The sequence below is a fragment of the Fukomys damarensis genome, unplaced genomic scaffold (genome assembly GCF_012274545.1).
Source record: "Fukomys damarensis isolate Sample0158 unplaced genomic scaffold, DMR_v1.0_HiC HiC_scaffold_18, whole genome shotgun sequence".
Taxonomy (NCBI): Eukaryota; Metazoa; Chordata; class Mammalia; order Rodentia; family Bathyergidae; genus Fukomys; species Fukomys damarensis.
Genome location: NW_022900930.1, coordinates 38,676,298 through 38,703,767, shown reverse-complemented (window position 1 = coordinate 38,703,767; position 27,470 = coordinate 38,676,298). Strand labels below are relative to the sequence as shown.

At 36.8% G+C, this 27,470-nt stretch overlaps 1 protein-coding gene across 2 annotated transcripts in view; it reads right to left on the bottom strand.

The window, feature by feature from the left end:
• The window catches only part of Marchf1 (membrane associated ring-CH-type finger 1), a 968,384-nt gene that overhangs the window by 383,797 nt on the left and 557,117 nt on the right, over positions 1-27,470 (bottom strand). For both annotated transcript variants that reach the window (XM_033765456.1, XM_033765457.1), the window contains one exon: positions 20,564-20,772. In XM_033765456.1, the coding sequence (XP_033621347.1) occupies positions 20,564-20,662 (99 nt within the window). In that variant the 5' untranslated portion in view covers positions 20,663-20,772. The remainder of the gene's footprint in view (positions 1-20,563; positions 20,773-27,470) is intronic.

The window sequence follows — 27,470 nt, the reverse complement described above, 5'->3', positions numbered from 1 at the left end:
CATCATTGCCTTTTCTCTTTTACTTTCCTTTTTAGTTTTATTTTAGGATTCCCTATTTTTAATGTTCATACAGAGATTTCTTTAACTGAAATACCAAATAGTTTCTTTGGTGTGAAAAACTATAATAGTACACAGGATCCTAATGAGACAATTAATAATGTGAAATAGGAAGTAAAGGGCTAAAGGTGTAGGGAAAGTGGGAAGGGTGGGGGAAAGGTAATAAGGGAGAGGAAAAAAATATGAGAAACTGAAAAAATGGAAATAAAGTGTTTGTAAATGGGGAGGGGAGGAGGGGGTGAAGGGAGGGCAGGGACAAGGGGAAAAATGAGAATCAAGACCTATTATGTAAAGGTACAGAATCCCAATGATGAATGTAACTGTATTGTATACCTAGATTGTACCAATAACCTCAATAAAAAAGAAAAAAAAAGTGAAAACACAGCTGAAAGAGTGGAATAAAATAATTGGAAATCAAAAAAAAAATCCATACAGCAAAAGAATAAGCAGAGCGAAGAGACAGAGCTATTCCTAAAACAGAGGACTGATATCTAGAATATGTAAAGAAGTAAAAAAAAAAAATTAGACCAACCAAACTAAAAGGCCCAGTCAAAAAATGAGCAAGTGAAATGAATAGATACTGCTCAGAAGAAACACAAACGATAAAAAAATATGTGACAATGTCTTCAAAATCTCTGGCCAGTAGAAAAATGCAAACTAAAGCTACGCTTAGATTTCTTCTTACACCAGAAATCATAGCAATCATCAGGAAATCAAATAATAGCAAATGCTGGCCAGGCTGCAGTGAAAAAGGACCCTTTCTATATCCCGGGTGGGGATAGAAACAAGTACAACCATTATGGAAATCACTGTGGAGATTTCTCAAAGAACTAAAATTAGAAATTCCATTTGACTCAACTATTCCCCTTCTAGGTATCTTCCCCAAAGAGCTTTGGAGGCATTTATTAGAAAGAATTAGTTTACATGTCGATGAAGGCTGATAAATCTAAAATCTTCAACAAGTTGGCAAACTTGAGATGAAAAAGTGCTGATAATCGAGAGTGGATGAATTCTAAAGATAGTTTTCCAGTAAATTTTCTCTTTCTGGTGGAAAGCTAGTCTTTTTCTTGTGTGCAATGTGAGTGGCATATCTTCTTACTCAAAGTTCCCTGAATTAAATGAAAAATTTATCCAAAAAACATGATGCCCTAGTTGACACATAAAATTGACCATCAATCATGCTGGTCATTCCGGGGCATATCCCAGAGTAAGTTTCTAACTGGTGGATATCAATTTCAGAGCTACCCTGCATGGCTGCTTATGTGTTTCAGCTCAGGGGCCAAGAAAACCCACTCTGGCTACAAGCATTTGCTTAGGCACAGGATCAAATTCCAGACTCCTTAATGCTATCTCCATGAGAATGCTATCTTTACAGATAGCCTCTAGAATGCTCACAGGATTATTCACTGTGCCCTCCACACCCAGTCTTGGATTTTTGGTAAGTTTAAGATTTATTTAAAGATCCTCCTGTTCCATAGGCAGAGTAAAATAAATAAACAGAGGAAAAATTAGGACTAAACTTTCTACATAGGCAATTTCCAAAGTATTGCACTTCGTACTGCAAGATATTATTATTACCTATTATGTTTTCCCATGATTTAGAAAATTTCAATTATTTTCTGTATTACTGTTATCAAATGATATTTATAACATTTAATCCATGCAACAAGCATTAACCAAAACATCATTATATCCAGCAGCATTTTCTAAACTCTTACTTGATGCCAAGTACTGAATAAATGCTTTCTGCTTTCTTACCTTTGGAGAACTTCCTTCCCAGAAGGGCAGAGGGTACTGTTTGCACTGAACACAAGTTTGGCCTTGTACAAGCATGTATCCGGAGCCTAACACTTGGCACCCACGTCCTCCCTCTTTCACCACCACCCCTCTTCCATCTGCTCCTCATCCAGCAGCATCTCTGAAGCACAATCAGCCAGAGAAAATAAAATGCAACAAAATAAAGAGTAGACTTCTTGGCTCAGGAAGTGTTTATTCAAATTAACTGTGTCTAGCCACAGTGCATTAATTAGGAGGGCAAAGCTTAATTGCTCCCCCCTGGACTGGGAAAAGCAGGGAAGAAAACCGTATTGTAACAGTGCTTGGTCCACAGGACTCAGATGTTGTAGAAACATCCTGGATTTCAGAGCGCAAAAATGACAAGCAGTGAGGCCTTGAGGCCAGCCATGGGCACATGGTGGGAACCTTTTTGCAGTAGACACACGTAGGGTAGAAGGGCCAGGAGCCCTCTAGAATGGTCATCTGCTTCTCTTGACAAGAGAGAGGGAGAAAGGCATCCATAGGATAGGAATGTAGCTCACACACTACAAGCAAAACAAGGAGCACATTTCCCCTCTGCATGAGCACAGCTGGTAAACTCTGTTTGCATTTTTATATTTTGTGCTAAGCTCAATATTTAGAAGAACCATTTTAAGTAAGAAGAAGTAAGAGCAGTATATATTCTGTATATTTCCTATAGCATTTTCTACAATTTAAGGCAAATTTTTGCTGGAATGAGGAGGCATTAAAATGTGTCCAGAGAGATCTCTGTCAGTGTGATGATATATCTCAGGGTGGAAACAGTGCTTTGAAGGGTACTGATTCTTGCCAATAAAGTTGGTACATGGCAGGACAGTAGCAATATTTATTTTAACATAGTTTTTGCATTTACAGAAAATTAAATTAGATCTAGTGTAAAAGTAAAAATAAATTTCCTGAGACTGTAAGTTTGTCCTTCAGGTTATTTATCTCTAGTGGTAAATTCAGCATATGTTCTAGTCCATCTGGGTGGGCAACAGATCAAACTAAATGACATGAAACAGAAATCTATGCTACATGCAACATGCTTCTATGGTCTAATATTTTAAACTTGATGCGATGTACACTGTTAATCATTTAAATCATTTATGACTCAACAAAAACACAAATTGGAGTAGAAATAGGGACTGGCATAGGAATGATGCTACTCAATCTGCTGAAATTTTTCAGCCCATCACACATTTTGGGTACTTAGAGGAATGACAAAAAAAATAGTCTCAAAATAATCCAAAGCATGGAAGGAAATTATTATTTAAACGAGCACAATTTAAACTGAAAGACATTTTTTTTTCACTGAGTCACTTCACCAAAATGACAAAAATCAAGGGCGGAAGGCAGGAGGATGATAATTATGACAAAGCTAGTGCCAGTAGGTTTGGCTAATGGTGGCTAAGGCCAGTAGACTTTGTAGAGTTTGAGAGAGACACGGGCTCCAAAACAAGACAAATGCCAGCCAACTCCCTCAGGACAATACCTTTAAAGGTTCTGCTTATGATATCTCTTTTTAGGGCATCAGAACATCACAGCGGTCTCATAAGTACTTGTCTTGGGCTAGAGTATTGATGTGGAAAGTTATAAAGTAACACTGTTTTGAAAATAGTCTGACTGATAACACAAACTCAGCGATTCTCTACATCAAGCGACCTAAGCTATGAATTTTCAAGTTTCTTGTTTGCCTATGTCCTGGAGAATCCTAGGGCCAATCAGGACACCTGGGAAATACATAGACTTGTCCATTAACTCTTCTGAACAGATTGTTCATATGCACAGACAGTAAGCACTCAAGAAATGTCGATACATGGTTGGATGCATGCACTTTTAAAGCAATAATAACGTTATGAAAAATAATAATATGTGGAAAGGAGGAGATTACAGTGTAAAGAACAATTCAGTGGAAATTAGTAAGTTTCAATTTCTATTTTACTATTTCATCCCAAGATTTATACTTTGGGCATATTTTGACATAAACAATCTGGAATTTATTTTTCTTTACCTGAAAAAGAAAAATTTAGCTGCCTTTATTTAACTTATCATCAGATCCTGATGCTTAATATTCTTTTAATTCTAAGTTGCATGTTCAGGGCTGCATAGAACAGATTTAACCTCTCTTTCTTAGCTCAAGTTTTCAATTACTTCAAAAAGTGTGACAATCTATAGTCTTTATTATCTAAGACATAACAACACATGTTCCTAAAACAGATTTTTAAGGAGAAATATTTCAAGCCTCTTCATTGACCTTGGTTTTCCATTTTTTGGAATGTTTTGTTTTGACAAAGGTTCTTTTAAAATGCAAGTATTGGAAATAAATGCAAGACTTCTGGGAGATTCTGTATAGCACAGGCTAGAGTAGAACTACCATCACACCAGTTCTAGATAACATTTCTTCACTCCATGAGTACATTTTGAAGGGCTAACCTATTCCAGCACTGCTCTGGCTTGCCCAAAGACAAAGTATTTCTCTCTTGAACTTCTTGTTACTTTCTTGAGTAAGTCATTCGAATAATGATCCCCTAGACATGGAACAAATAAACCTGAGTAGAGAGATAGAGTGAGGCAAGGTGCAACAATATTATTGCACATAACTTCAGACAGTTGGGTGGAGCCATTTACATGAAGAATTGAGCGAAAAGCTAGATAAGCAAATGAGAATAGTAAGCTTAAATCTCTGGAGAAGAAAAGAGATTATTGTGTCTTGAACTAAAGAAAAGTCCATGGTTATAATACATAGAAAACACAGAGAAGATCAGGGGAGTGGTTGTACCATGCATGCATGAACTGGAGTGTTTTATAGACCAATTTATTTTATGGACTAATTTATCACGTTGAATTCTTCATTGTGTTAGTTCTATTGGTAAAAATACCAAAACATAAAGCTAGTGATGTCCCTCTGCAAGGAGCTGGAAATGGCCATGAGAAGACGCAGGATTCTAAGACATCCTCTAGAGCTGGGGATTTAGCTCAGCTGTTCTGCCACCTGCCTTGCAAGTACAAGGTCCCGAGTTCAATCCCCTGTACCCCCCCAAAAAAAGACATCCTCTAACATTACTGAGTTTCCTAAGTACAGTATAACCTATTTAAGAAGTGAATATGTCTTTTATGTTGCCATTCAAAAACATAGATAAAAATAGTGAAATATGGATTTAAAAATGGAAACAGCACTACCAAAAGAATTTTGCAGCTTGAATTTGAAATTGTTCAGTTTAAAAATCTAAAATACACTGGACTTTAAATACTAAATTTATTTATGTTACAAGGTTTTTACTAAAAAGTACCTTAAACATATGCATAAAAGCTCTATTAGGTATAGAAATCTCAAGGGACTCAATTTGGAAAAATCAAAATTAGTCTCTATCACTGTAATTGTTATGGTTGTAAAGTTAATTTAGCAGCTAAAATTAACCAATTTAGCAATGACAAAGATGATTTCTATATGGAAATATGGTATTAAAATAGATTGTCATATCCTCACAAAAATAGTGTGGCAGCATAAAATCTGCATTTAACTTTAGAAACTATCAGAACCAGCTGTACAGCTTTATCTAGGCTCTAGAACACAAAGAGTGAGTATATATTTTAAAGAAGAGCACTATATCAGTTCTCCAATGTTGCATTACAAACTGCCCTCAAACCTAGTGGCTTTAAACAACATCTGTTTACTTAAATCATAATTTCAAGGGGAAAGTTATTCAGGCCTGGGCCTGACTCAAATAATCAGCAAGATTTTTTCATACTTCTGCTATTGGCTGGGGGCTGTTTGGTTTTAGGGAGCCTCCTGTTACTGGAGGCAATAGCAATGACCATGATACATGACTTTATTTAGTCTGGTTTACACATTTTACAATATTTATACATTTACAGGTTTATACATTTTACAGGAAAGCAAAAGAGCAAATCCTAGTGGAACAGTATTTTTCAAGGCTTGGTTTGCATAATTTTTCCTATTCCCTCATTGGTCAAAGAAAGTCGCATAGCAAAACCCTAAAACAGTATTTGCGGACATATCAAAGGTCTTGAGTATAGAGAGAAAACAACAAACAGGGATCATACTGCAATAAGTACAATATAACTACATAAAGTAAAATAGAAATTAATAAAGACACCTTCATATTGAGAGCAAATGGTTCAGTTGATGGTTCTATTTATGGGTTCATCCTCATCCGTGTACCAGAAAAGTGAGCCAATTACCTGTTGATTCTAACTGTTGAGCTACTTTCCCCAGGTACTAGGGGTCATCATAAGTTATTCCTCTTATGCCCTGCCTAAATCTATAATGCACAAAATTCAGAAGCATAGTTATTGTAATTGCCATAAAAATGCAGTACCTAGGGGAAAATGGTGCTATGAAAAGGTAAAATATGTGCACTGCTTTGAAACAGACAGAAGCTGGAAGGACTTTAGAATGGCTAATTTTGTGCATTGCTTTGGTTTGGTCACCGGGTACTCGAACATTCGGCTAGACACTGGTTTTAATGTATCTGTGAGAAAGTTCCCAGATGAATTGAATAACCAAACTGGTAAACAAAGCAAAGCAGAATGTCCTGCAGAATGTGATGGTCCTCATCCAATCTGCTGAAGATCTGAATCAATTTCTTTTTCTTTCTTTTCTTTCTCTTTCTTTCCTTCCTTCCTTTCTTTCTCTCCTTCCTTCCTTCTCTCTCTCTTTTCTTCCCCCCTTCCTTCTTCTTCCTTCTCCCTCCCTTCCCTCTCTCTCTCTCTCTCTCTCTCTCTCTCTCTCTCTCGCTCTCTCCATACCATGGATAAAATTCAGGACCCTGCACCTGCAAGGCAGGTGGCAGAACCACTAAGCTAAATCCTGAGCTGGAACACTGGTCTCCTATTTTGGACTTAAATTGCACTTTCAGCTTTTCTTAAATCTCAAGCATTGTAGCTTTTGGACTAAGTTTGCATCCTTGATTCTTGTAAGTCTCCAGCATGCCAAGTGCAGATCTTGGGACTTTCAGCCTATTTCATCACATGAACCAATTCCTTATAATATATCAGGTACATATATTTCCTATTGTTTCTATATTTCTGGAGAACCATAACTAATATGAGCATTCATTATCTGTTAGCCAAAGATGAGAAACCTCAGAGTAAATTGATCAGAGGCTGAACAAAAGGCTGACCATGGTTAATGATAGAGTTTGGCAATGCTCTCATTTGTGATGGTTAAAGTAGTCAAGAGGACTATTGATCTAAGGGTCTGAAGATAAGACACAAATATATAGAACTGAAAGACATCTAAAATTTAAAACTATTTATAGGGGAAATAGCCTAAAGGAGCCTGAACTTATTAGGTTTAAAAACAACACTATATCCCCTTCATTTTCTCCAAATAAAAGAGTCTCAAATTAGGGAGATACCTCAACAAATATCCATTCCTCGTTCCTCTCAGGTAAACATTTCAGGGTCAAAATGAGCTCAAGAAAACAAACGCTTCAGTTAGAGCTGAGAAAGACTAGAAGTGGTGCCTCATAAACTTTTTCATAAAGATGAGAGCCTTCAAGGATGTTAATCACACCCCAGAGAAGCCTCCTCCAGTAGAGATACAGTTGAGATTCGGTGAATTTTAAAGATTGGAATCCTCATAGGAAGCTAAGGCAGAAAAGAGCTTATCTTAAAGAGACTCATGGTCATGGATTTTGTCAATTATAAATGCATATGCAAGAAACCCATAAAACATTTAAAGAAACTGGTCAGCTTTGATTGAAGAGTACAGTTAGTCCAAAATGAAAATATGCTACTGTGCTTGCCTGGAGCAGGATGGAAGCTTGAGTTGCCTCCTTATTTGAAATCATCTTTTATGGAAAAGAAATACTAAGTTTGAGGTCAATCACATAGCAAATAGCAGAACTCAAGAGTGTTAGAAAGTATTTTGGAGAAACACAAATAGTTCCTTGTCCAAGATCTTATGACAAGTGTCCAGATAGACTTTAGTCCCTCCTTTTTTGTGGGAGTCTCTATGGAGTTGTCCAGCATGATAAATGTACAGCCAAAAGATAACTTGTCTCTGTATTTGTGAGGTTTCTGAAAAGACCTATACTGAAATTACAGCCTCCCTTGTAACTGAAAAATTTAAATAATAAACTTCTGGAATTGTGATTGATAACAAAACACAATGAGACTTTAGAGGTCGTGGGGAAGAGAACTATTACATTTTTTACCCTGGAATACAAAGGAAAAGACACGTTTGTGGCCAGAGGGTGTACTGTGGTATTTCTAAAACAAAGATCCTGAATTATCTGAAATGATTCCTCACAAAAGGTGGAAACTACATTCTCTCCCTTTGCAACTGAGTAGGAATGTGAATAATCGCTTTGACCAATAGTGTACTGCCCAAGTGATGCTGGTTGAAGTTTGAGATTGGATCATAAAATTCATAATGCAGCTACTGATTTGGCTGTTGTCAAACTCACATTTAGAAACTCGAGTTCTATGCAAAAATATCTGACAATCACGCTATAAGGATACAAAACATGAAGATGTCCTTTGCAGCCTTTTTGTCTGGCAGCCCTAGTATTCTCATTATCTCGATCCAGGTGTCCAGTATCAGACTGATCTTTCAAATAATGCCACACCTGGAGTCCAGACCTGATGCCACAGCCACGCACATTTAAGCATCCCACTCTGTGCTGCTGAAGTTTCTGACCCATAGGATTTGTGGGAAGTGCAAGACAGTTGTTTTAACTCATTAAGTTTTGAGGCAACTCACAACCATGGCAACTGGGGGCATGCCATAGAGAAGATGTGTGTGATCATGGAGAGCACATAGAACAGTTCCATTTTATCCATAGGAGGCGATCAGTAATTAGTGAGATATGAGGAGGATGATTAGAAATATATAATAAAATTATTATTATTGCTGTTAATGCCAGAATGACAGAAAAGCTGAGGTTACCTTTAAGTATGTATATTTATCAAATTAATCAAAGAAATAATTTGTTAATGCTGTTTTCCAGGAATATACAAATGATAAATACAATGAGTGAAGGAAAAGTAATCGAACCAAAGTTAGTAACCAAACTAAGTAATAAAAGCTTACTCCTGGGCGGGGATTTAGCTCAGTGGTTCCGGCGCCTGCCTTGCAAGCTCAAGGACCGGAATTCGATCCCGGCACCACAAAAAAAAACAAAAACAAAAACAAAAAAACACCTTACTCCTCACTCAGTCACATTGAGGTCTACTAAGACAAGGACTTGTGCAATTTGAGGCACTAGTGGGAAATGGTCACTTCCTTTGTTGGCATTAAACTGAGGCAGCACAACTGTCCCCTTGATGTTATCTATAATTTGTTAACGAGTCCATACAAATAATCCCTGAGCTGTCTTATATTCTCCTATCTATCTGATTTAAATTCAGTTCAGTGGCTAGTAATATTTAAGCATTTCCACTCTCTTAAAGTCATTTCATTGATATTACACACACTGATATGGCCAGAGGTATCAAAAGAAAAAAAAATTCACAGAGCAATTCATGTAGAAATGAACCAGATGAATACCTAAAGGAAAGGCTGTATATTCCATGATACAATAAAGAAATAATTGTGCAGTTGAAAGCCACTTTAATTGTTGGCACAATATTCTTTCATTAAGAATTGTATTGTGGTTTAGGAAAATAAAAAATAAAACAAGTTTACCATTTTTGTAAGCTCTCCAATGTTCAAAAACTAATTGTATGCATATAAACTCTCCACAGATTTCTTAATTTAGTAACACTAATTATTTTAGTTTTCCAAGCATGGCCCATTCTTTACAAAACCTAAAGAATTGATAAAACAACAACAACAAAAAAAACCAACCAAGTAAATTATTTCCACAAAGATGAAGAAAAGACTTACCAATACAAGTGATATTTTAAAAATGAAAATTTAAAAGCCCATGAAATGTGGAAAAAATACTAATACAAATAAAGAACACTTGGTAATATGTGTGTGCAACTGAAGTATAAGCCTGTGTTTATCTCTACAAGTTCTTGACTCTAGAAAATTCTTCAGCAACTATGAAAATGAAGTCAAGTCAACAAAGAAAAGCCATAAGATTTCACTTATTTAAGTCATTCATAGTATTGACATGTAAAGGTCAGAGTGTTGACAAACTTCACCTAGCAGTTAGTCTTTTTATTATCATTATTTTTATCATCATCATAAAAGCTAAAATATAGAGATTCATGCAACTTGAAATACTCTTTATCATGATAGAGGCTGATTAATGAGTCATTTACGACAAGTGATAAAATACATTGATAAAAACATAGAAAACAGTGCTTTACCACTTTTGTTTATCAAACACTTCATGGTGTTTAGTTTACTTGAAGGAATCTTCTTGGCACTGTAGAAATATTAGTTCTTTTTAACTTTCGTGGTTTTATGATGTAGTTTTCACACCTGTTACTATTTTACTTTGGAGGAGATGGAGACACAACAAGTTACCTTGCTGAGGTCCCACAAATAGGAGGTGACAAAGCCCAGATTCAGTCTCTCTAGACACACTTAACCACCTCATTCTGTTATCAACCGATGCAGCAGGAGGGAAGATCCTCTTTAATTTTGAAGGTTAATATTTCTCTTAGGCCATTGGCTGTCCACAAACAGAACGCCCAGGTCAGATGGGAGCCATGACAGTCACAGGTGAATCTTTCATTGTGAAGTTGGCTGTGAGCAGAAATGGCTCTGCCAAAACAACTATAGTAGCTGTTTCATAGTTAATGGTCATGTAGAAAATATTTTTAGATTACAATAAAATGTATTGCTGGAATTTAAATTGTTAAAGTTTTGTAAAGTTTTCAATAATCTCAAACATATTTTCTAAGTTTTTAATTATTAATTTTGAGTAAAATTAGAAAGTAAAGCTGTATTTCAAAACTAAGTCTGTACAACTTTCAGCCACTGGGCTTTCACAGCAACACAGCACCGTAGTGATCTTATTTGGTCATGAACTTGTTTAGGTTTACAGTAAGAATAACAGCTCTATCCTGAGTTTGAGCAGATGTGCCTCACTTAACACACTGTTTTCTGTGTCTCTCAAGACCTTCATTTCATGTCCATTGTATGTGCAATGGTTTCCTGATGCCAACATTTTTCTCTTAAGAGATTCCTTTTTATTCACACTGACACCAAAAATACAAGTCCTAAGGAAGGCAACATGTTGCTTTGTATCAGAAAAATTGTTCATCTGTAGTGGCTAGGTGAAGAGAGCCCATTGGGACTATCTCCTTTGCTTTTGTTATTCAGATTTGCACTATTTGATGAATAGAATAATGGAGGTGAAAAATGAGTGGCTGACCCCCAGCACCCAGGACTATTCTCCTTTTCTTGGGTCTCCTTTTTACTCCCTGAACAGCAAAGTCTTATCACCAGTTCTACCATCTTGCCATGCCTTTTTCAATTATGTAAGAGCATTGCAGAGACAGGGGAAGGAACTAGCATAGAACAGACATCGTGTCTCATCCTCACCTGGAGGTTATAAAGGCTGCTGTCAGTGGCGTAGGACATTTCCTGGCATGAGCAGGAGGAAAGCAATACTTAGGCTGGGCTCCCTTTTTTCACCAAGCTCTCAAAGGATGGATTCTAAAACCATCTTGGCATCGTGAGTGTTCCCTGTGTGCTGTACCTGAGTTAAACGCTGATGAATCAGCAACTTCTCAAACTCCCAGTTAATAAAACATGCATAGCTACACCTGCTCCTCCCAGGCTGCAAGACACTTCCATGTAAGATCTTTTGTGCAGCAGTCTTTCAAACACAGTGACCACATGGAGTCTCATTGCATCAGCCATCAATTCACAGTGAAGTGTGCTAAGATTCTTCTGGGGGAGGAGTTCTAAACATCTACCTGCCTAATCAAGGCCACAGATTTTAAAATACAGACCAGGGTGTGTCAGCAATTATTGTTTGTTTTCATTTGATAGTTAATAAAATGTGTAATTCAGTCTTACTTACCAATGCAATTACCTACATCTGTTTTAAACAAGAAAAATTAGTGTGAATTATGCTAATTGCATTGCTGAAAGCAAATAATATGGAAATTTCCTGGTTTTCATTATATAAAGTATTTTAACACCACTAGCATACCCAGTGGAGTTCATTCTAAGCACATGGGACTCTAATACTCAATTTAGACTTAGGACAGTAGCTGGAAAGTGCTCTTCTGGAGAAATGAAAAAGAATTAGCCTTCCTATCCTCTGGTATTCCCCGGTACCATCAGACTCACACCTGCTAAAGATGTATTTCATTTGGTTAATACAGAGCATTAGCCTGTATGCTCTAGTTAAATGCGCTCTCGGCACAAGCTATTTATAAATGAATGTTTGTGATGACTTATCTAGATCCCAAATACTTCAAATCTCACTGCAGGAAACTATTATAACTGTATTTTGGCAAAATGTCACTTAATGTTCTTTATGTGTTAAATGACAAACACCCAATCATAAAAAAAAAGGCTTAAACAATAAAGGTCATACTTGAGTTACTTCATTGGAAAGTTGTTTGGTTTGGAACAAGGGATGATTTAATAAAAAGACTGATCCGCTAGTCCAACCAATACCATCCAGAAATGAGTATTTTTCTTTTTCCGTTTTGCTTATCTCTCAGTTAGCATCAAGGGCAAGTTTTCAGCATTAATATGACTTCTTTTCCAAAAAGCCTATTAATGAGGTTCAATATTGTCACTGATTCTGATATTTATATTTCCATTCCTGGATCAAGTACCATGACAGTCTATTGCAATATGCTGATTGCTTTAAGCCAATCAAGATCCTCCCACATCACATGGCTGATGAGGACAGTGGGCTGGTGCTCTGAACACTGAAGAAAGGCTGATGTGTAGCAGAAACACCGGATGTTCACTAGAGGTGAATTCTCACTGCTCAGTCCTATTCTGTGGGGGCCCAATGTGCCCTTGAAGACAAATGTACCCTCTGTGTCTCCAGGAGAGCACGTGACCATATGATTATGTTCAAGGGCTGAGGCTGAGCACTGAGAGCAGCTCTCATACTGGCCACTATTAAAGCTCACCTGACTGTTGTCTTCCGTAATCTTCAGAAAAAGTTGCTTTTCTTTCACTGCCATGAGCTTCGCGATTAGCAAGCGGGCATCAGGCAGATACCCCCACTCTAGCCTGTCCATTGGGTAATATGTTAGGAACTGCATTTGGAAAAACTAATCAGTGACAACAATAACCCTAGGAAATGATTTTCTGTTCATGATATTTATAGAACCAAGAAGCAGCTCTAGACTAGGTGATTAGGATCAGTTGTGTGTCGCTTGAGAAACCTTCAACGTGCGAGAAGACACCCACAAGTCTGTGATCACCCTTCCCCTCTATGAAACAGGCCTAAGTCGTCTTTGAGCAAGCTGACTCCTTAGGACAATATTCTTCCATCTTCTGATTAGCCAGTTCATCATAATAAATCATAAATCTGTACCATCACCTTGTTTCCTAATTGTCTTTTGTTGGGTGGGAGTGTGTGTGGTAACAGGAGTAATGGAGAAAGAAACAAAAGTTATTTTTTCAATAAGGTCTGTTTTAAATATACTTTTTTTCCTAAACAGAATGCTTGAGAGGGCTCTATATCATATGTACTGAATTTCAGTCCAGTATCCATCCAACTACAGTGGATCCTTGAGTTAAGACCAGCATGACATACAAACAACTTGGGTTATGACTGGAGTTTTAGTTTTAAGTTATGGCCAAAGTCTTGGGTTATGACCCAAATGCTAGCTTCTTATACTTCCAGATGGTCTCAGATACAGATTTAACCCTTAAAGAGTCCTGCAAGAAATATGACAACACCCTTGCCTGCATGCGGTTAATTGAGAAATCCTGGGCCAGTGTCTCTCTAAGGACACTGAGATCTGCCTGGATACAGCAGAGAGGCTTTGAAGGCTGTATGAGGAGCCTGAGCCTTCCATTGGCCAACTTGGGTTACACCTGTCCTCCAGAATGAATTGAGTTTGCAAGTCAAGGGTCCAGTGTAAACTATTTTGCCTATTATTTAATTTTACCATATTTTCTAAACTTTAATAAAGTGAATACTTTCTTTAAATTTTATATTTCATGTGACTTGTGAGCCCTGGACAAACATTGTAAAAACAATCTCAAGCTCTACCATCCAAAAGTTAGCATTTTGTGGAATTGTGCTCTGTCCCCAATTCAGCACTAGCTAAGTAAGTGAAATTTGCAAGCACTTTATTTTATAAAAGTTTAATAGAGAAATTGAAATAAATTTTTTTTTTTTGGTCCAGGGATTGAACTTGGGTCCTTGAGCTTGCAAGGCAGGCCACCGAACCACCCAGCTAAATCCCCGGGCCTGAAATAAAAATTTTAAAAGGAATTTCTGATTCTAGAATGCTTTGTTTAAAAAAAAAAAAACTGTGCTTAAGCAATGTGAAAAGGCTTAGAGCTTGCCAGGCTGGTGCAGCACCACTTGAGCTGCATCCCTGGCCCTAAGACTTACACACCTTAACTGTTAGAAATAAACAGGATATAGAATTTGCTACCAGAATGGTCTGAACCCTAAGGCTCTACACTGAGATGAAATGTTTTTGTACAGCACAGTCGTACTCCATTGTGTGTAAACACTGCATTTTCTTTATCCATTCTTCTGCTCATGGACATATAAACTGCTTCCGAGATTTAGCTGTCATGAACTGTGTTGATATAAACAAGGGAGTGCAAGTATCACCTGCACATGATGCAAGTAACATGATGTCTTTAACTCTTTTGGGAAGACACCTAAAAAGGGAATAGCTAGGTCAAATGGAATTTCTAGTTTTAACTTTTGAGGAATCTTCATACTGATTTACATGGTCATTATACTAGTTTACATTCCCACCAGCAGTGTAGAAGGGCTCCTTTTTCCCTGCAGCCTCACCTGCAATTTTTATTATTTAATTTCTACAAATTGCAATCATTTGTAGGGAAGCAGATGCACCTTGAGAGCAAACTGTTAGGTGAAATAAATCAGATACATAAGCTTAAGAGTTGCATGGTTTCCTTCAACTAGAACCCCAGATTATAAGAGCAAAATAAAAGATAATAGGAAGTAGGGAGTCAGATCTTTTTAAAATGAGAAGTGAATCAAGAGATAGAGGAAGGATGGAGGAAGGGGAGGGAAAAGGGATGAGATGGATTATGCCTTTGCTGGGTATCTTCCCAAAAGAATTAAAAGAAACACACCACAGTGGTATATGCTCACCCATGTTTATAGTGGCACAGTTTGCAATAGCTAAAAGTTAGAAAAAGCCCAATTGTCCATCAGTTGGAGACTGGTTAAAGAAGATGTGATTTTCTATAAAATGGAATACTACTCAGCCATAAAGAATGGGAAACTAGAGTCATTTATAGCTAAATGTATGCACACTGAGGCCATACTCTTAAGAGAAATAAATAGGACACACATGTAAACACTGAATCATTTCTCTGGTGTGAGAAACTAAAAGTATAAATAAGGTTCAAATTATATAATTGATAATGTGAAATAGGACGAAAATGGCTAAAGAAGTAGGGGAAGTAGAAAGGGTAGGGGAAAAGAAAGAAGGGAAAAATAGGAGAAAAGGAAAAATACGGAAACAGTCATTGTAAATCGGGAAGGGTGGAGGGGTAAAGGAAGGGCAGGGGAATGGGGAAACAATAAGAATCAACATACATTATATAAAGATACAAGATCCCAATGATGAATGTAACTGGACTGTATACCTAAAATGTACCAATAAACTTAAAGAAATTTTTTAGAGATGGATTATACAACAGATTCACATAAGGAATGTGAACACTATATACAGCAAACATACTTATTAAAAAGGAAATGTTCTTGTAGCACTTTTAATTAAAACAATAAATCTCTCTTCATTATGTGTTCAAGATGAAGACAGACATCAAAAGGTCTCATGTCTTATTGGAATCGTATGCATTGTTGCAGATTAGAAATGGGAAGAAAGCAGCTAAAGGTGTAGGGAAGGTGGGATGGGTAGGGGAAGAGTAAAAAGGGAAAAGAAAAGGATGTGAGAGAATGAAAAGATGGAAATAAAGTGTTTGTAGATGGGGAGGGGAGGAGGGGGTGAAGGGAGGGCAGAGGTAAGGGGAAAAAATGAGAACCAAGACCTGTCATGTAGAGGTACAAGATCCCAACAATGAATGTCACTGTACTGGATCCCTAAAATGTACCAATAAACTCAATTAAAGCTGAAAAAAATAAGTCACATGTTTATTTTTTCCGTTCACTGAAGTTCATCAAAGGATTTTTATGTAACATATCTGCAGCTATTTGGAGGAAAATAAAAATGGCCCCTGGGTATATTGGAGAAGGATATTCTAAAAAAAAAAAAAAAAAAAAAAAAGTAAAACAAACTTGGCAGACTTTTTGAAAAAAAAATGAAAAATTTGAAAATCAGAAATATCACAATATAATAAAAATGGTCAAAGAAAATACACCCTAAAGCAGATTTTTGTGCCCCACCACCACCCCGGCATTTCTCCTAAAGCTCATTTGCTATATGTGGCCAGCTTGAGAGTGAGGAAAGATTGGAAAGAAAGGCCTTTGGCCACCTTCCCCTTTGCTGTGAGCCCTGTCACCTCTCTTGGGGACTCCGTGTACTGGTGTAGACTGGGGCAGCTGTGATGCAGGGACAGCAGAAGCCTTAGCACAATCCCTTTTTCTCCACATTTGAAACATAGCGAATCTTACATTCACTGACAAGCCTCAGCAAGTTTTAAAGATGATGTCCTTGAGTTTCATGAAATACTAAATTTATTCAATTATACATACAGTACCCATAATTTCCAGATAGAGAGGAGGAATTTAAGGTATCCCTAGACAGCCAAATATTTGATTAATAAAATTTACCCCCTTTGTAAGAGACAGATTTTCTTTAGGCTCAAATCTCTAACATGAATTAATTACAGCTTAATAAGTGGTATTAACACAGCTGAAAAAGAAGGAAAGAATGGATTAATAGGAGGAAAGTGGCCCAATTAACAAAGTAGGCAAGTGAAACTGTCAGTCTCTAACCTCAACCAGAGAATAAGAAATCTAAAACTTCGGACCTCTTTGGAGTGCTTATTTCTTCCAAAGGGTTCCGAAGGCCATTGTTTTTCCAAGGTATAGGTGAACTACTCCCCAATCCAATCATTCCATTTCCCCCAGTGATTGTGCCATAATAAGGAGAGTCTTATTACTAATTTCTCCTCTCTGGGACTCTCACTCAAGTGGTTCATCACTAGATTTAGAGAGATTATCTTCAGGTATAACTTTTGAAATTTGACCAAATACATTCCACTAAATCTACAACTTTATTGAAATGGTGGGAGTCACTCTGGCTGTGCTAATGAAATCAAGTAGTATAAGACATTGTCCATTAACTACCAAAGCAATGTCTAGAGCTGGTGCCTCAAACAGAGAAACTACAGGGCCGGGAGTTTGGCTTAGTGGTTCCGCTCCCTTGCCTCAAAAGCACAAGGGCTGAGTTCTATTCCCCGGTACCAAAAAATAAATAAATAAATAAAAGGGAGAGAAACTACATCCACTCCATTACCCCATCAACTCCACAAATGCTCAACACTCTTTGTTTCTTTTTGTGTGTGTTTCCAGAGCTAAATACATATATAACTAGAACATGGAATGTAAAATACGGCAAGGGATATATTTATCATTACACCTGAAGTTAGAATGTTTTAAAATATTAATCTGTTAGTTGTTTATACTTAGGAATTATGGATTGCATGAATCATTAATGAATAAATTTTCTATCTTTTTTTATGTGCCCAAAAATGAACAAAAAACACCGGATAGCAAGTTAACCGATTCAAGAGTTTAATTTCTTGCCTAAGAGGAATTAATTGGATTCATATTTAAATTAGCAAATTCTTTATTTTGCATTTAGGTCATTTCCTCAGTGTACATATGGATTCCCTGAATAATCTTAAGGTTAGCAAAACACATTAAGGAAATGTTAAAGGAAGATGCTCTTCATTTGTTCAACCAAGAGACATCCATAGAAGGACAAGAGTTTTATTTTCCTTTGGAGGGAACTATCACCTGAAATTACAGAAGGCATTGTCTTGCTCTCTGATACACAGGATATATGTTGTTTAATGTATCCATCTTAAAAGACATTCACCATTCTTTCCCACTAGCTCAGCAAAGATGTGATTTAATGGCATATAGGATTTAATAATGTATTTCAAACACTCCTTTAAAGAACAACTTTAACTTCATTCTATAGGAAACCAAGAAGCATTTGAAATCTTAAAAGTGCTTCATCTTCTGACATTCAGAACTATATCTCCTTTTAAAATAATACGTATGCTGCAAGTTTCCTTTCATTTTCTCACAATTAACCTAATTTTCCTTTGAGAAGGCCCATTGACTCCCACTGTGCAATACTATTAACTGCTAGGTGAGGCAGGCACTTTCAGAGAGGAGTTCCTACACTTACTGAAGAAAAGCTGCTGCCCTTTCAGAGCCTGTTAACATGACGTCAAAGTTGTTTTCCTTTTTGGTTTCAGCTAAGGCTTCACTGGAGAAACTTAAAACAATCAGCCAACATCAAATCATTCTGAGTCACTTTTGATGACTAGGAAAGAACTTTGCTCCTAGTAACTTCCGTGCGGAGGAGTTTGGGTCCCACAATGATGACCTTGAACAGCACATACAGGGGAATGTGCCTGCCTCTACCCATGTTGAAGTCCCCTGGATAAACATACATGACTCCCTCAGTGAAAGCTCCTTGCTTTCTTTGGGAAGAACACTGCTTTGCAAATGAATTTCAGTGTTCTCCTTACCTACTCTAAGTAATAAACTTTTATCTCTTGTGTTTATTGGCCTTGCACTCAGAAAGAGGCAAACCCATTGTTCTGAGTCATAAAATTGTTTTTGTTTTTTTTTTACCCCGGAAAGAGGCAACTGTGAATATGTGAATACTTTAAAATGTTTGTAAGGATTTTTGAAGATGTCTAATAGAACCAGTATTGAATCAGATTGTGGCTATTTTTACATGAGGCAGAATAATGTTATTATTTCTTACACAGAGATTTTTTTTCAAAAATCATGTAAGCCACCCCAGTGTATCTGTTTTATGCCAAGCAGCAATAAGCAGCAGGAGATTTCTGATGAAGACCTAGAACTGAAACAATACTTTTATTTCTGATCCTTTCAGATTCTAAACAAAACTGCCCAATATCTTTACATGAATTTTTCTTCAATAAATCTTAAATTTACCCAAAGGTTTCTGTTATGAGTACACTGTTCAAAACTTTTTGTAAGTTTTGCTTTACTATTTCATAAGTATTTTTAAAATGGATCAGTATCCCCTTTTGCTCTTACCCCACACCAATGAACTTAGGAGCTAGCTCTTAGGTGTTCTAATAATCACATTACCAATCATAAGAAAAAAAAACACATTACAGAAATATTTCCAATTAATACTGAGCTGATAAGTTCCTTTACCAAATATAAGTTTCTTTACCAAATATTCTTCATTTTTAGAAACTCTTTGTGTGTGAATGGCAGGGAAATCACCAAAGTAAACGTTTCTCTTAATGCTAATTCATCAGAAAATTCTACTAAAGTTTTTCACAAATTCTAGACACCAGAACTTATTGCTCTTGGATGACATTTTAGAAAACAGTGCAAATAAGTAGAGAAACTCTGTGTGACTTTTGCCAACTACAAACATATTCAAGTTCATTATTGTTTCCTCTTAGGCACTACTTGACTACTTGTGACTACTTGACTCACAGGTCTTTTCTTTCTTTCTTTCTTTCTTTTTTTTATTTTTGCTGCCTCCTCTGTCCCTACTACCTATGCTTGAAAACAAAATTAACAGACCTGAAGGTGGAGAAAGTTTATTTCCTACACAACTCAACTAATGAGGACTGGACAATAGTTATACAAAAGATACAAGAGCATCACAGCTTCTGGCGTTCTGTCTAAAACTCCCCTTTATCAGGACACAGTAGAGCTTAGGAATTTGCACCAGTTTTCTTTACTTCACTTAATTCCATTCTTAAAAACCTTTGAAATAAATTTCCAGCATCTGCTCTTTGAAGCAGTTTAACTTACATGAATAGTCGCTAAATTTCACCCCAAAATGATGCCGACACATAATAAGTTATGTTTCCATTGTCTCAAAAAATTTTTCATGAAAAGTAAAATACAAACAGACATCGCACGAGGCACGCACACCCTTGCGCCACCAAGGAAAGGAGAGAAACTGATCCTGTGAGGAACTGATTCACCCCACGTGCGTGGAGTCACAGCCTCCTGATCCCTGACGTCTCTGCCGCTTTGTTAAGAAAGTTATTCTCAAACGCTACGGCTTCATGGGTAGTGAGCAGAATTAGTAGGCATCGGACTGTTCCACTGTGTGAAAATAGAGGACGGCAACAGGACACCCAGGTTGGACCCCATGAGCCGTGAAACTCAACAGTGAGTCTGTGGGCTGTTTAGAAAAAGAGGCAGAAGTTTGTATCTGTCAAATAGAAAGTGTCCTTATGAATTTCGTGCCTTTCTTCATTGAGAAAAGAGGTTACATTTCATACATCCCTGCTAGGAACAGATGCCCTCTTGCATCTCCTATCACACACTGGGAGCTGGAAGCCAGCTGCCCTTCAACCTCAGCTGCATCCTGCTGGGCAGAGCTACATTGCCTACCCTGGCTCAGTTTTGCTATTTTATCAAATCAATTCTCCTCTTACCTCGACTTCCTTGTTCTTCTCTTTGTTTCTGCCCATTGAACTTCTCCCATTGCTGGCAGTCTCCCGGGCTGGCATTACGGAAATCTGGTGGAGGGGCATATTGGCACAGCTGCAGGTTACCAGTCCCTGATTGGATGCCTGATCTCTTCACTCGCCCTGAGTAGCCCACCTGCACAATTGTTCATATCCTTGCTTTGCCAAGCTCAGGTCTAAATAAAAAGGGGAAAAATAGTGTTTGAGACGCTGTACAACAGAAGCCAGGGTCTTCTGGCCAAAATGTCAAGCACCCTGACAGGGGAGTTTAAAAGAAAATGCAACAGCAAGTAATACAGGGAATATTGCATTCTCAAAAGGACGATTTACTGCTAGTCATAACTGTACTGCTTTGTCACTGGAGCACTCCCTCTCCCCTAAGAGCATTATGGGAGACAATTCAATTTCTATGGTACCTAATAACTGTCATGGAAACCAAGGAAACCTAGGTCTCACAGGCCCTTATTAGCAACTGCTTCCTTTAATGGCACAGACTCCCACATTTGCAGCGGCTGCCACTTCTGCTTTTGTTTCTCCCCCGATTCCTCAGGAGTCCACTAAGCACCCAGAGACACTGCATCCTGCTGAGGAGGTAAATAAGCAGAAGGCTGAAAAGCTTATTGTCCTACTTGGAGCCAAATCTCTTCCTTGAAAAGCTTGGCTAGCTGACTGTGTCCTTCATGCTGTCTACACTAATCTGCTTAGGACAGGGTCTGCCTTGAAGTGGAGAGCATCAAATGAAGAGTGGGGCAGCTGAGTGGCTGCCAGTGTCTGTCCACCGCTTGTAAGGAGAGGAAACTGTGCCCTGCCTCTCTCTTACTCGGACATCAGCAATTGGAGTCGGAAGGAATCAGCCACTCGGAAGCAGTGATCTGCAACCAGTCTTTACTGTCCTCTCAATAGAGTTCTATACTTCGGACACAATAAATAATGAATCAGAATTTCTGTTCTTTAAATTAAAAACAAAACACTTCCAGTAAAGTGAATTCTTAAAATACATTACCTAGAAAAAAAAAATTACTTTTCCCCTGAGATTATTTCCTTTTTGTTAGAGCATAAAGTATTTTTTCTTTACAAAAAACAGAATTTCTTCTTCTTATTTTGGTTCATACATTTTATATTTTTCTGGCTATTGTAGAAAAATCTGATTTCCCAGTGTTTTTTCTGTTTGTTTACCCCAAAAGAAGCAAAATTCAGAAAATTGCTTATTTTTAAAAATATATTCTCAAGCACTATTTTATGAGATTTGTCCCTTACCATGAAGGATATCTTCGAAGTAGTCCCTAATCGCAATTCATCTCTAACTCTTTGTATTCCGCATAATAATGCCATTTCCAAAAAGTGTTACAATTGGTTCAGAATTCAAGACAGAGAAAAAAACGTTAAAAGGATAGTTACTTTCACTGACAACAAAGTAAAAAAAAAAAGTAGTCAGTGTAAAGATGGCCAAAATAAGCCATCATTAATTTAAGTATTTTCAATCAAATAAACATTAAAATGTTTTTTCAAGTGTTGTCCCATTATTGCTACTGTTAAATTAGTCATCTTGGCATGGTTCTCATCCCTACCATCCACTGAGCTCATCTCGGAAGATTTAATAATACATAGATGTCCTGGGACATCCTGGTAAAGATTCACATTCAGTTGGGCTGTATGGGAGCATAAGTGGACAGTTTTTAAAACATCTTGCACAAACTAATTTTGAGAATCACTACCGCCTATCATTGATATAAATAACATTAGCACAACATAAGCTTAGATAAAGTTTGTATAACAACAAATGTCTTGCTTTAGAGTACAAAAAATAAATTATTCAGGCAGCCCTTAACTTGGCTTTTGATCATCATCTGTCTTACCTTACACAGTATATTTATGACATAGAGAAGTTTGAAGAAAGGTACTAAATACCCACGTTCTACCAAAACTACCACATGCAAAGTAAGACTAACAATGCTTAAACGCCGCTGTACTTAAGGAATACATCTCTGATATGTACATGTAAAGGGGGCATTTCCTTACTTTAAAAATAATTATTAATCCCTTTATCTAGAAGGACTGTTTTCATTAAGAGAAGGTTGGAAATTAAAGTTTATAAATCTAATAATCATGACCAATACTAAGCTTTAAGTTACAAATCTCTTAGGAAAAGTAATACTACCAGTTTTTACATCCATGAAAAGTTCCATTAAAAGCCAAAGTGTTTTCTAGATTAATTTAGACTTTGGTGGTTTTGCCTAAAATATTAATTAAAGTTACAGAAAAGGAGATTTTTAGCTTGAATTAACTAAATGGCTGCCATAATCCTGTACCTCATTATGCATGTGAGGTTATCCTTTGTTTGCAATGAGATTTTTCAAAAATAAAAATTAAATTTTAAGTTAATTTGATTTATATGGTTGAGCTATTTCAATTAGCTTTCTCTGATCCCAAAATATAGACTACAAATTGAATTTCAGGAAAAGGATATTTGTTTATTAAAGTAGTTACACACTAAACAAAAGGAAGCTTGTTATGTTTTTAAGTAATGTGCTAGAAATAATAAAAATTAATAACTGAGATGTTTAATAAACATTATGCAATTTTGTATTAGCTATTCCTAATTGAGCTGCTACGATTTTCAGATTGTATCAGTGGGGAAAACATGCTTTTTAACACCATGTGTTCGAATACTTGGCTGCCTTGGAACAGGGGAAAACGCATTAACTAATGTCACTGACTTGCTTTCATCTAATACCTTTCCTCAAGCAGCTCCAAAAGTGCTCTGGCAACTCAAAGCAGGAAGTCTCTGGGGCGGCTCCTTATGTAACATCCAAAGCTAAGAAGACCGTGGGGGCATGCATTTCTCCTGCGGGACCACAGGCCATCTTGTGCAGTAATTAAGCCAGATGGTGAACAAGGAGCAGAGCACTCAGCAACCAGGCACCCACAGGCACTGGTCCTGCTACCAGAGGCAGGTGATTCAGAAAAGTCACACTGCACACACAAGCACTATGCATGATCCTGGTTTCTGAACCTTATTTTTGTGCAAGCTGTGGACTATAATTACTATTGAAAGTATCTCAGGATATTCATCCTCCAGCTAGATACTATTCCCTATGTATGTCTGAATAATATTTATTTTACCTCCACGTCCTCACTTCCAACTTTGGTTCTGGGAACAGCACTTCCATGCATGCCCCTGGCTCCTGACTGTCATTTATGGTTCATAACTCTAATACTAAGAACCCAGTCTTTTCTAACACCTTCTGATTTGGTGCTTTTTCTTTCTCTTAGTAGCTTGAGATTTACAAAGAAAACAAGAAAAGATGAAAGGAACTACAGTTTTAGGCAAAGACAAGAAAACTAGTAAACATTTGCTAATGTAGTCAATGGACAGACTGATAATTTGGTTCAATCAACAATTATTAAGCATCTTCAGTGTTTTCTGAACTATGCTGGGGTGAAGGGGCTGGGGGGGTCATTGTGAAATTATGCAATACCATCTCCATAGTCAAGGACTTTACTGTGTCATCAGAGGAAAGACATGGGTAAGTCAGTTCGAAAATAGTATAGCATATCATATTTCATTTATGTAAAATAATGCAGAATACTACATATAAATGCCAAAGAAGATTTGTACACCGAGAAATCACAACAGGCATTTAAGACAGTGTTAAGGAGGAATGAGGACTTGGTAGAGATAAGATGCCTCATCCCAAGGCATAGATATTTGCAAGAGATTGGCATGTGAGAGATAGGGACACTTTTTGTTTCTTTTTATTGTTTATTGGTACAATCTAGGTCTACAATACAGTTACATTCATTACTGGGATCCTGTACCTTCACATGACAGTTCTTGGTTCTCATTTTAGATAGGGACACATTTTAAAAAACATAGAAAATGTGTTTAAGATTGTCAGTTGGTTTAGGCCATATATATATGATCATTATGAAGTGACACTGATAGACACTTGGGAGCAGAAATGGAAGAAAGTTGGCTAAAAAAGTTGACAGAAAAAAAATATTGCAAAGCAATTGTCAAAATTATAACTGCATAAATACAACGAAGAAAAATAACACAGATAAGAATTTTAAGTAACCTGAAAATAGAAATAAGATATTGAGATGGTAAAAGCACCCATCATAACAAATCCATGGTGAAAAGAGCAAAACTGGATTGAGTGGGTTTTCAGTATTATCACACAGGGTATTGACGCTGCTGTCAGGTTACAGAGAAGAATACATGGGAAGCTATCACGGCACGGAGACTTTATGGCATCTAATAAAATGAAAGAAGAAAGCAGCTAGAGTTGAAAGGCTACTTTTACTAGGGCAAACACTGGAGCGTTTATTTATGTAGTTAGTGGTCAGGGAACAACCCAAACCAGCCTAACAACTTCAGTGGGAACAACGGGAGGGAAAGGTGATTAAAATTTCTGTTCTACACATGGAAGAAGGGGGGAGACAAAAGAGGAAGGGGAAAGTAAAAAAAAGGTTAGGAAGTGATATTTGCCTGTAGCAGCTCCCCACAATAAATGGAATTACTATGTACTGCAAACACGTATTAATAAAGAAAATTTTAAAGAAATCTACAAAGTAATGCAGTACTACAAAATGCTACTTTTCCTAGATTTTGTCTGATTTTTAGAATCTGATTTTTAGAATCTGATTTTTAGAACTTATATTTTGTGTGTGCAAGTAGCTTCTGTAATTAGAAGCACATCCTTTAAATGTAAGTATCTTGTCTCTGAAAAAATTTTAGATGCAATTGGATGATCAGTATTCAACACTGAAAGCAGGATGGTTGAACAGACGAACACTCAAGATCCTTGCCTCTATTCTCTAGAAAGTTCTGGTACTAATTTTAGCCATAACTATTTTCTGAGGTTGGAGCAGATTACAACATGGCCAAGCAATTCATTTTTAATCTTCTGAGGATTCGACAGGACTCTTCATAGTCACATAGAATGTGTTATAATTATAGCACACATTAAAATAGTTGTACTATTTGTATTCCTCATACTATATTCATAAAAAAGAATATCACTAGAAGCAGAGTCTCTCTACTAAACTCATGGGACTAATCTTTCTTCTTTGTAATTTGTTTAGAGAATAAAGTAATTCATTCAATTCTCAAAAATAGGGGCATATTGGAAACATTATCAAATATTAATTAGATATTAATAATTATCTTTGTGGAAATATTTAAAAATTAAATGCACCAAATTATGTTTTATTTAGTTTTCTTAACAAGATGAATGAAATTTATATCTTGTTAAAAAACAAGATTTTGGAAAACAGCTAAATTCAGTCTCTATGCACAAGAAGGGCTAAGTTTTGTTAAGGGTCTCTGTAGCTTTGCAAATACTGGCATTATTTTATACACTGGTATTGTTTTAGCTGAATAAAAGACAAAATGAAAAGACTTCCTAAGAACAAATTTCTCTTTGTTCACAAATCTCCAGATATGAGAAGCTGTCCTGCCACAGGATGGCTTGGCATTTCTGGGGGAACTGGAGTCATGGCAGAAGGTCTCCCAACACCAAAGTTTCACAACTTGTTTAACCTCATCCAAGAGGAATGGAAGTGTGTGTGTTTTATAAAGTGTTTCCTGTGTGGCTTAAGGCTAAGCAGAGGAGAATACGCCCCGACATTCCTAGTGAAACACATGCACACACACAAAGGACTTTATTTTAAAATTTAAATCTTGATGTTTAGAAATAAGCACCTGCATAAATATTCTTTATTTCTTTTCCCTTATAGAATTTTCTCTTGCTGGTCTTTAGTTTAAGTGGAAAATCGAGTAACAGAATCTTGTATTGGAAGGCAGATTCAAAAATACTCTTCTTGTACAGATCATTAACTAAATCAGTGCAGACAGGGTTTTGACATAATTGAAGACAAACAGTTGAGAGAAATGATACAGAACAACCTCTTGATAGAGAGACTCCTACTTAGGCTGGGGATTTAGCTCAGAGGTTCCACCACCTGCCTTGCAAGCACAAAGTCCTGAGTTTGATCCCTGGAACCAAAAACCAAAATAAACAAAAAAGAAAGACTCCTACTCTTTAACTAACCTAAGGAGTGTAAACCTTAAGTGTCTTTGAAATGAAAACCAACCATGTGATAAATATATTCATTTAAACTATTTATTTACTTCTACTAGGAAATGTTCTGGGAGGAATATATTTTATGATACAATCATGAATTATATGTACATCCTCTTTGGAAGCAGCATTTGACTTAGTTTAAAAAAAAATCTGAAATATCCAAATTTTATTAGTCAAGATACAGATACTAAGTTTGAGTAATTTTTTTTTTCTGTTGTTTTACTCTTTTGGCCCACTGATATGCAAAATATCAGCTTAAAATGTTTGCTATTTTTACTTTCAGAATAAGTGATATTTATAATAACTTTTTACTTTTTACTGTACAAAGTGTGATAGAAAATAGAGTGAATGTCTAAAATTTTTAAAAAAGTATTACAGTAAAGGACACTTTACTGTACTTTACTTGCCATTAATCTCCCCCTTACTTCAGACACACTTATGCCGTCGTTCTTGGCACTTTCTCTTTCTGAAATTCCTCTTTCATGAGTGTCTTTAGTTGTGGTTTTATGGTTCCTTCGATGTCCTGAATTGATTCAAAACATTTACCTTTCATAGTCAATTAGACTTAAAGGAAAGGGCAAAAATCACTTGATGCCAGATCTGGTGCATAAGGTCGAGGAAGACACACTGTGATATTTTCAGGGGCCTGCCTTTCCATGGGATGATCCTCTGCAGAGGATTCACTTATTTTTGATCACCCTTCATAGTGACGTTCATCAAGGACTTCTAGAACTGCTTCAGAAAGTGGCAAGAATAATGGGATAAATGTATGATTGAAAGGAAAG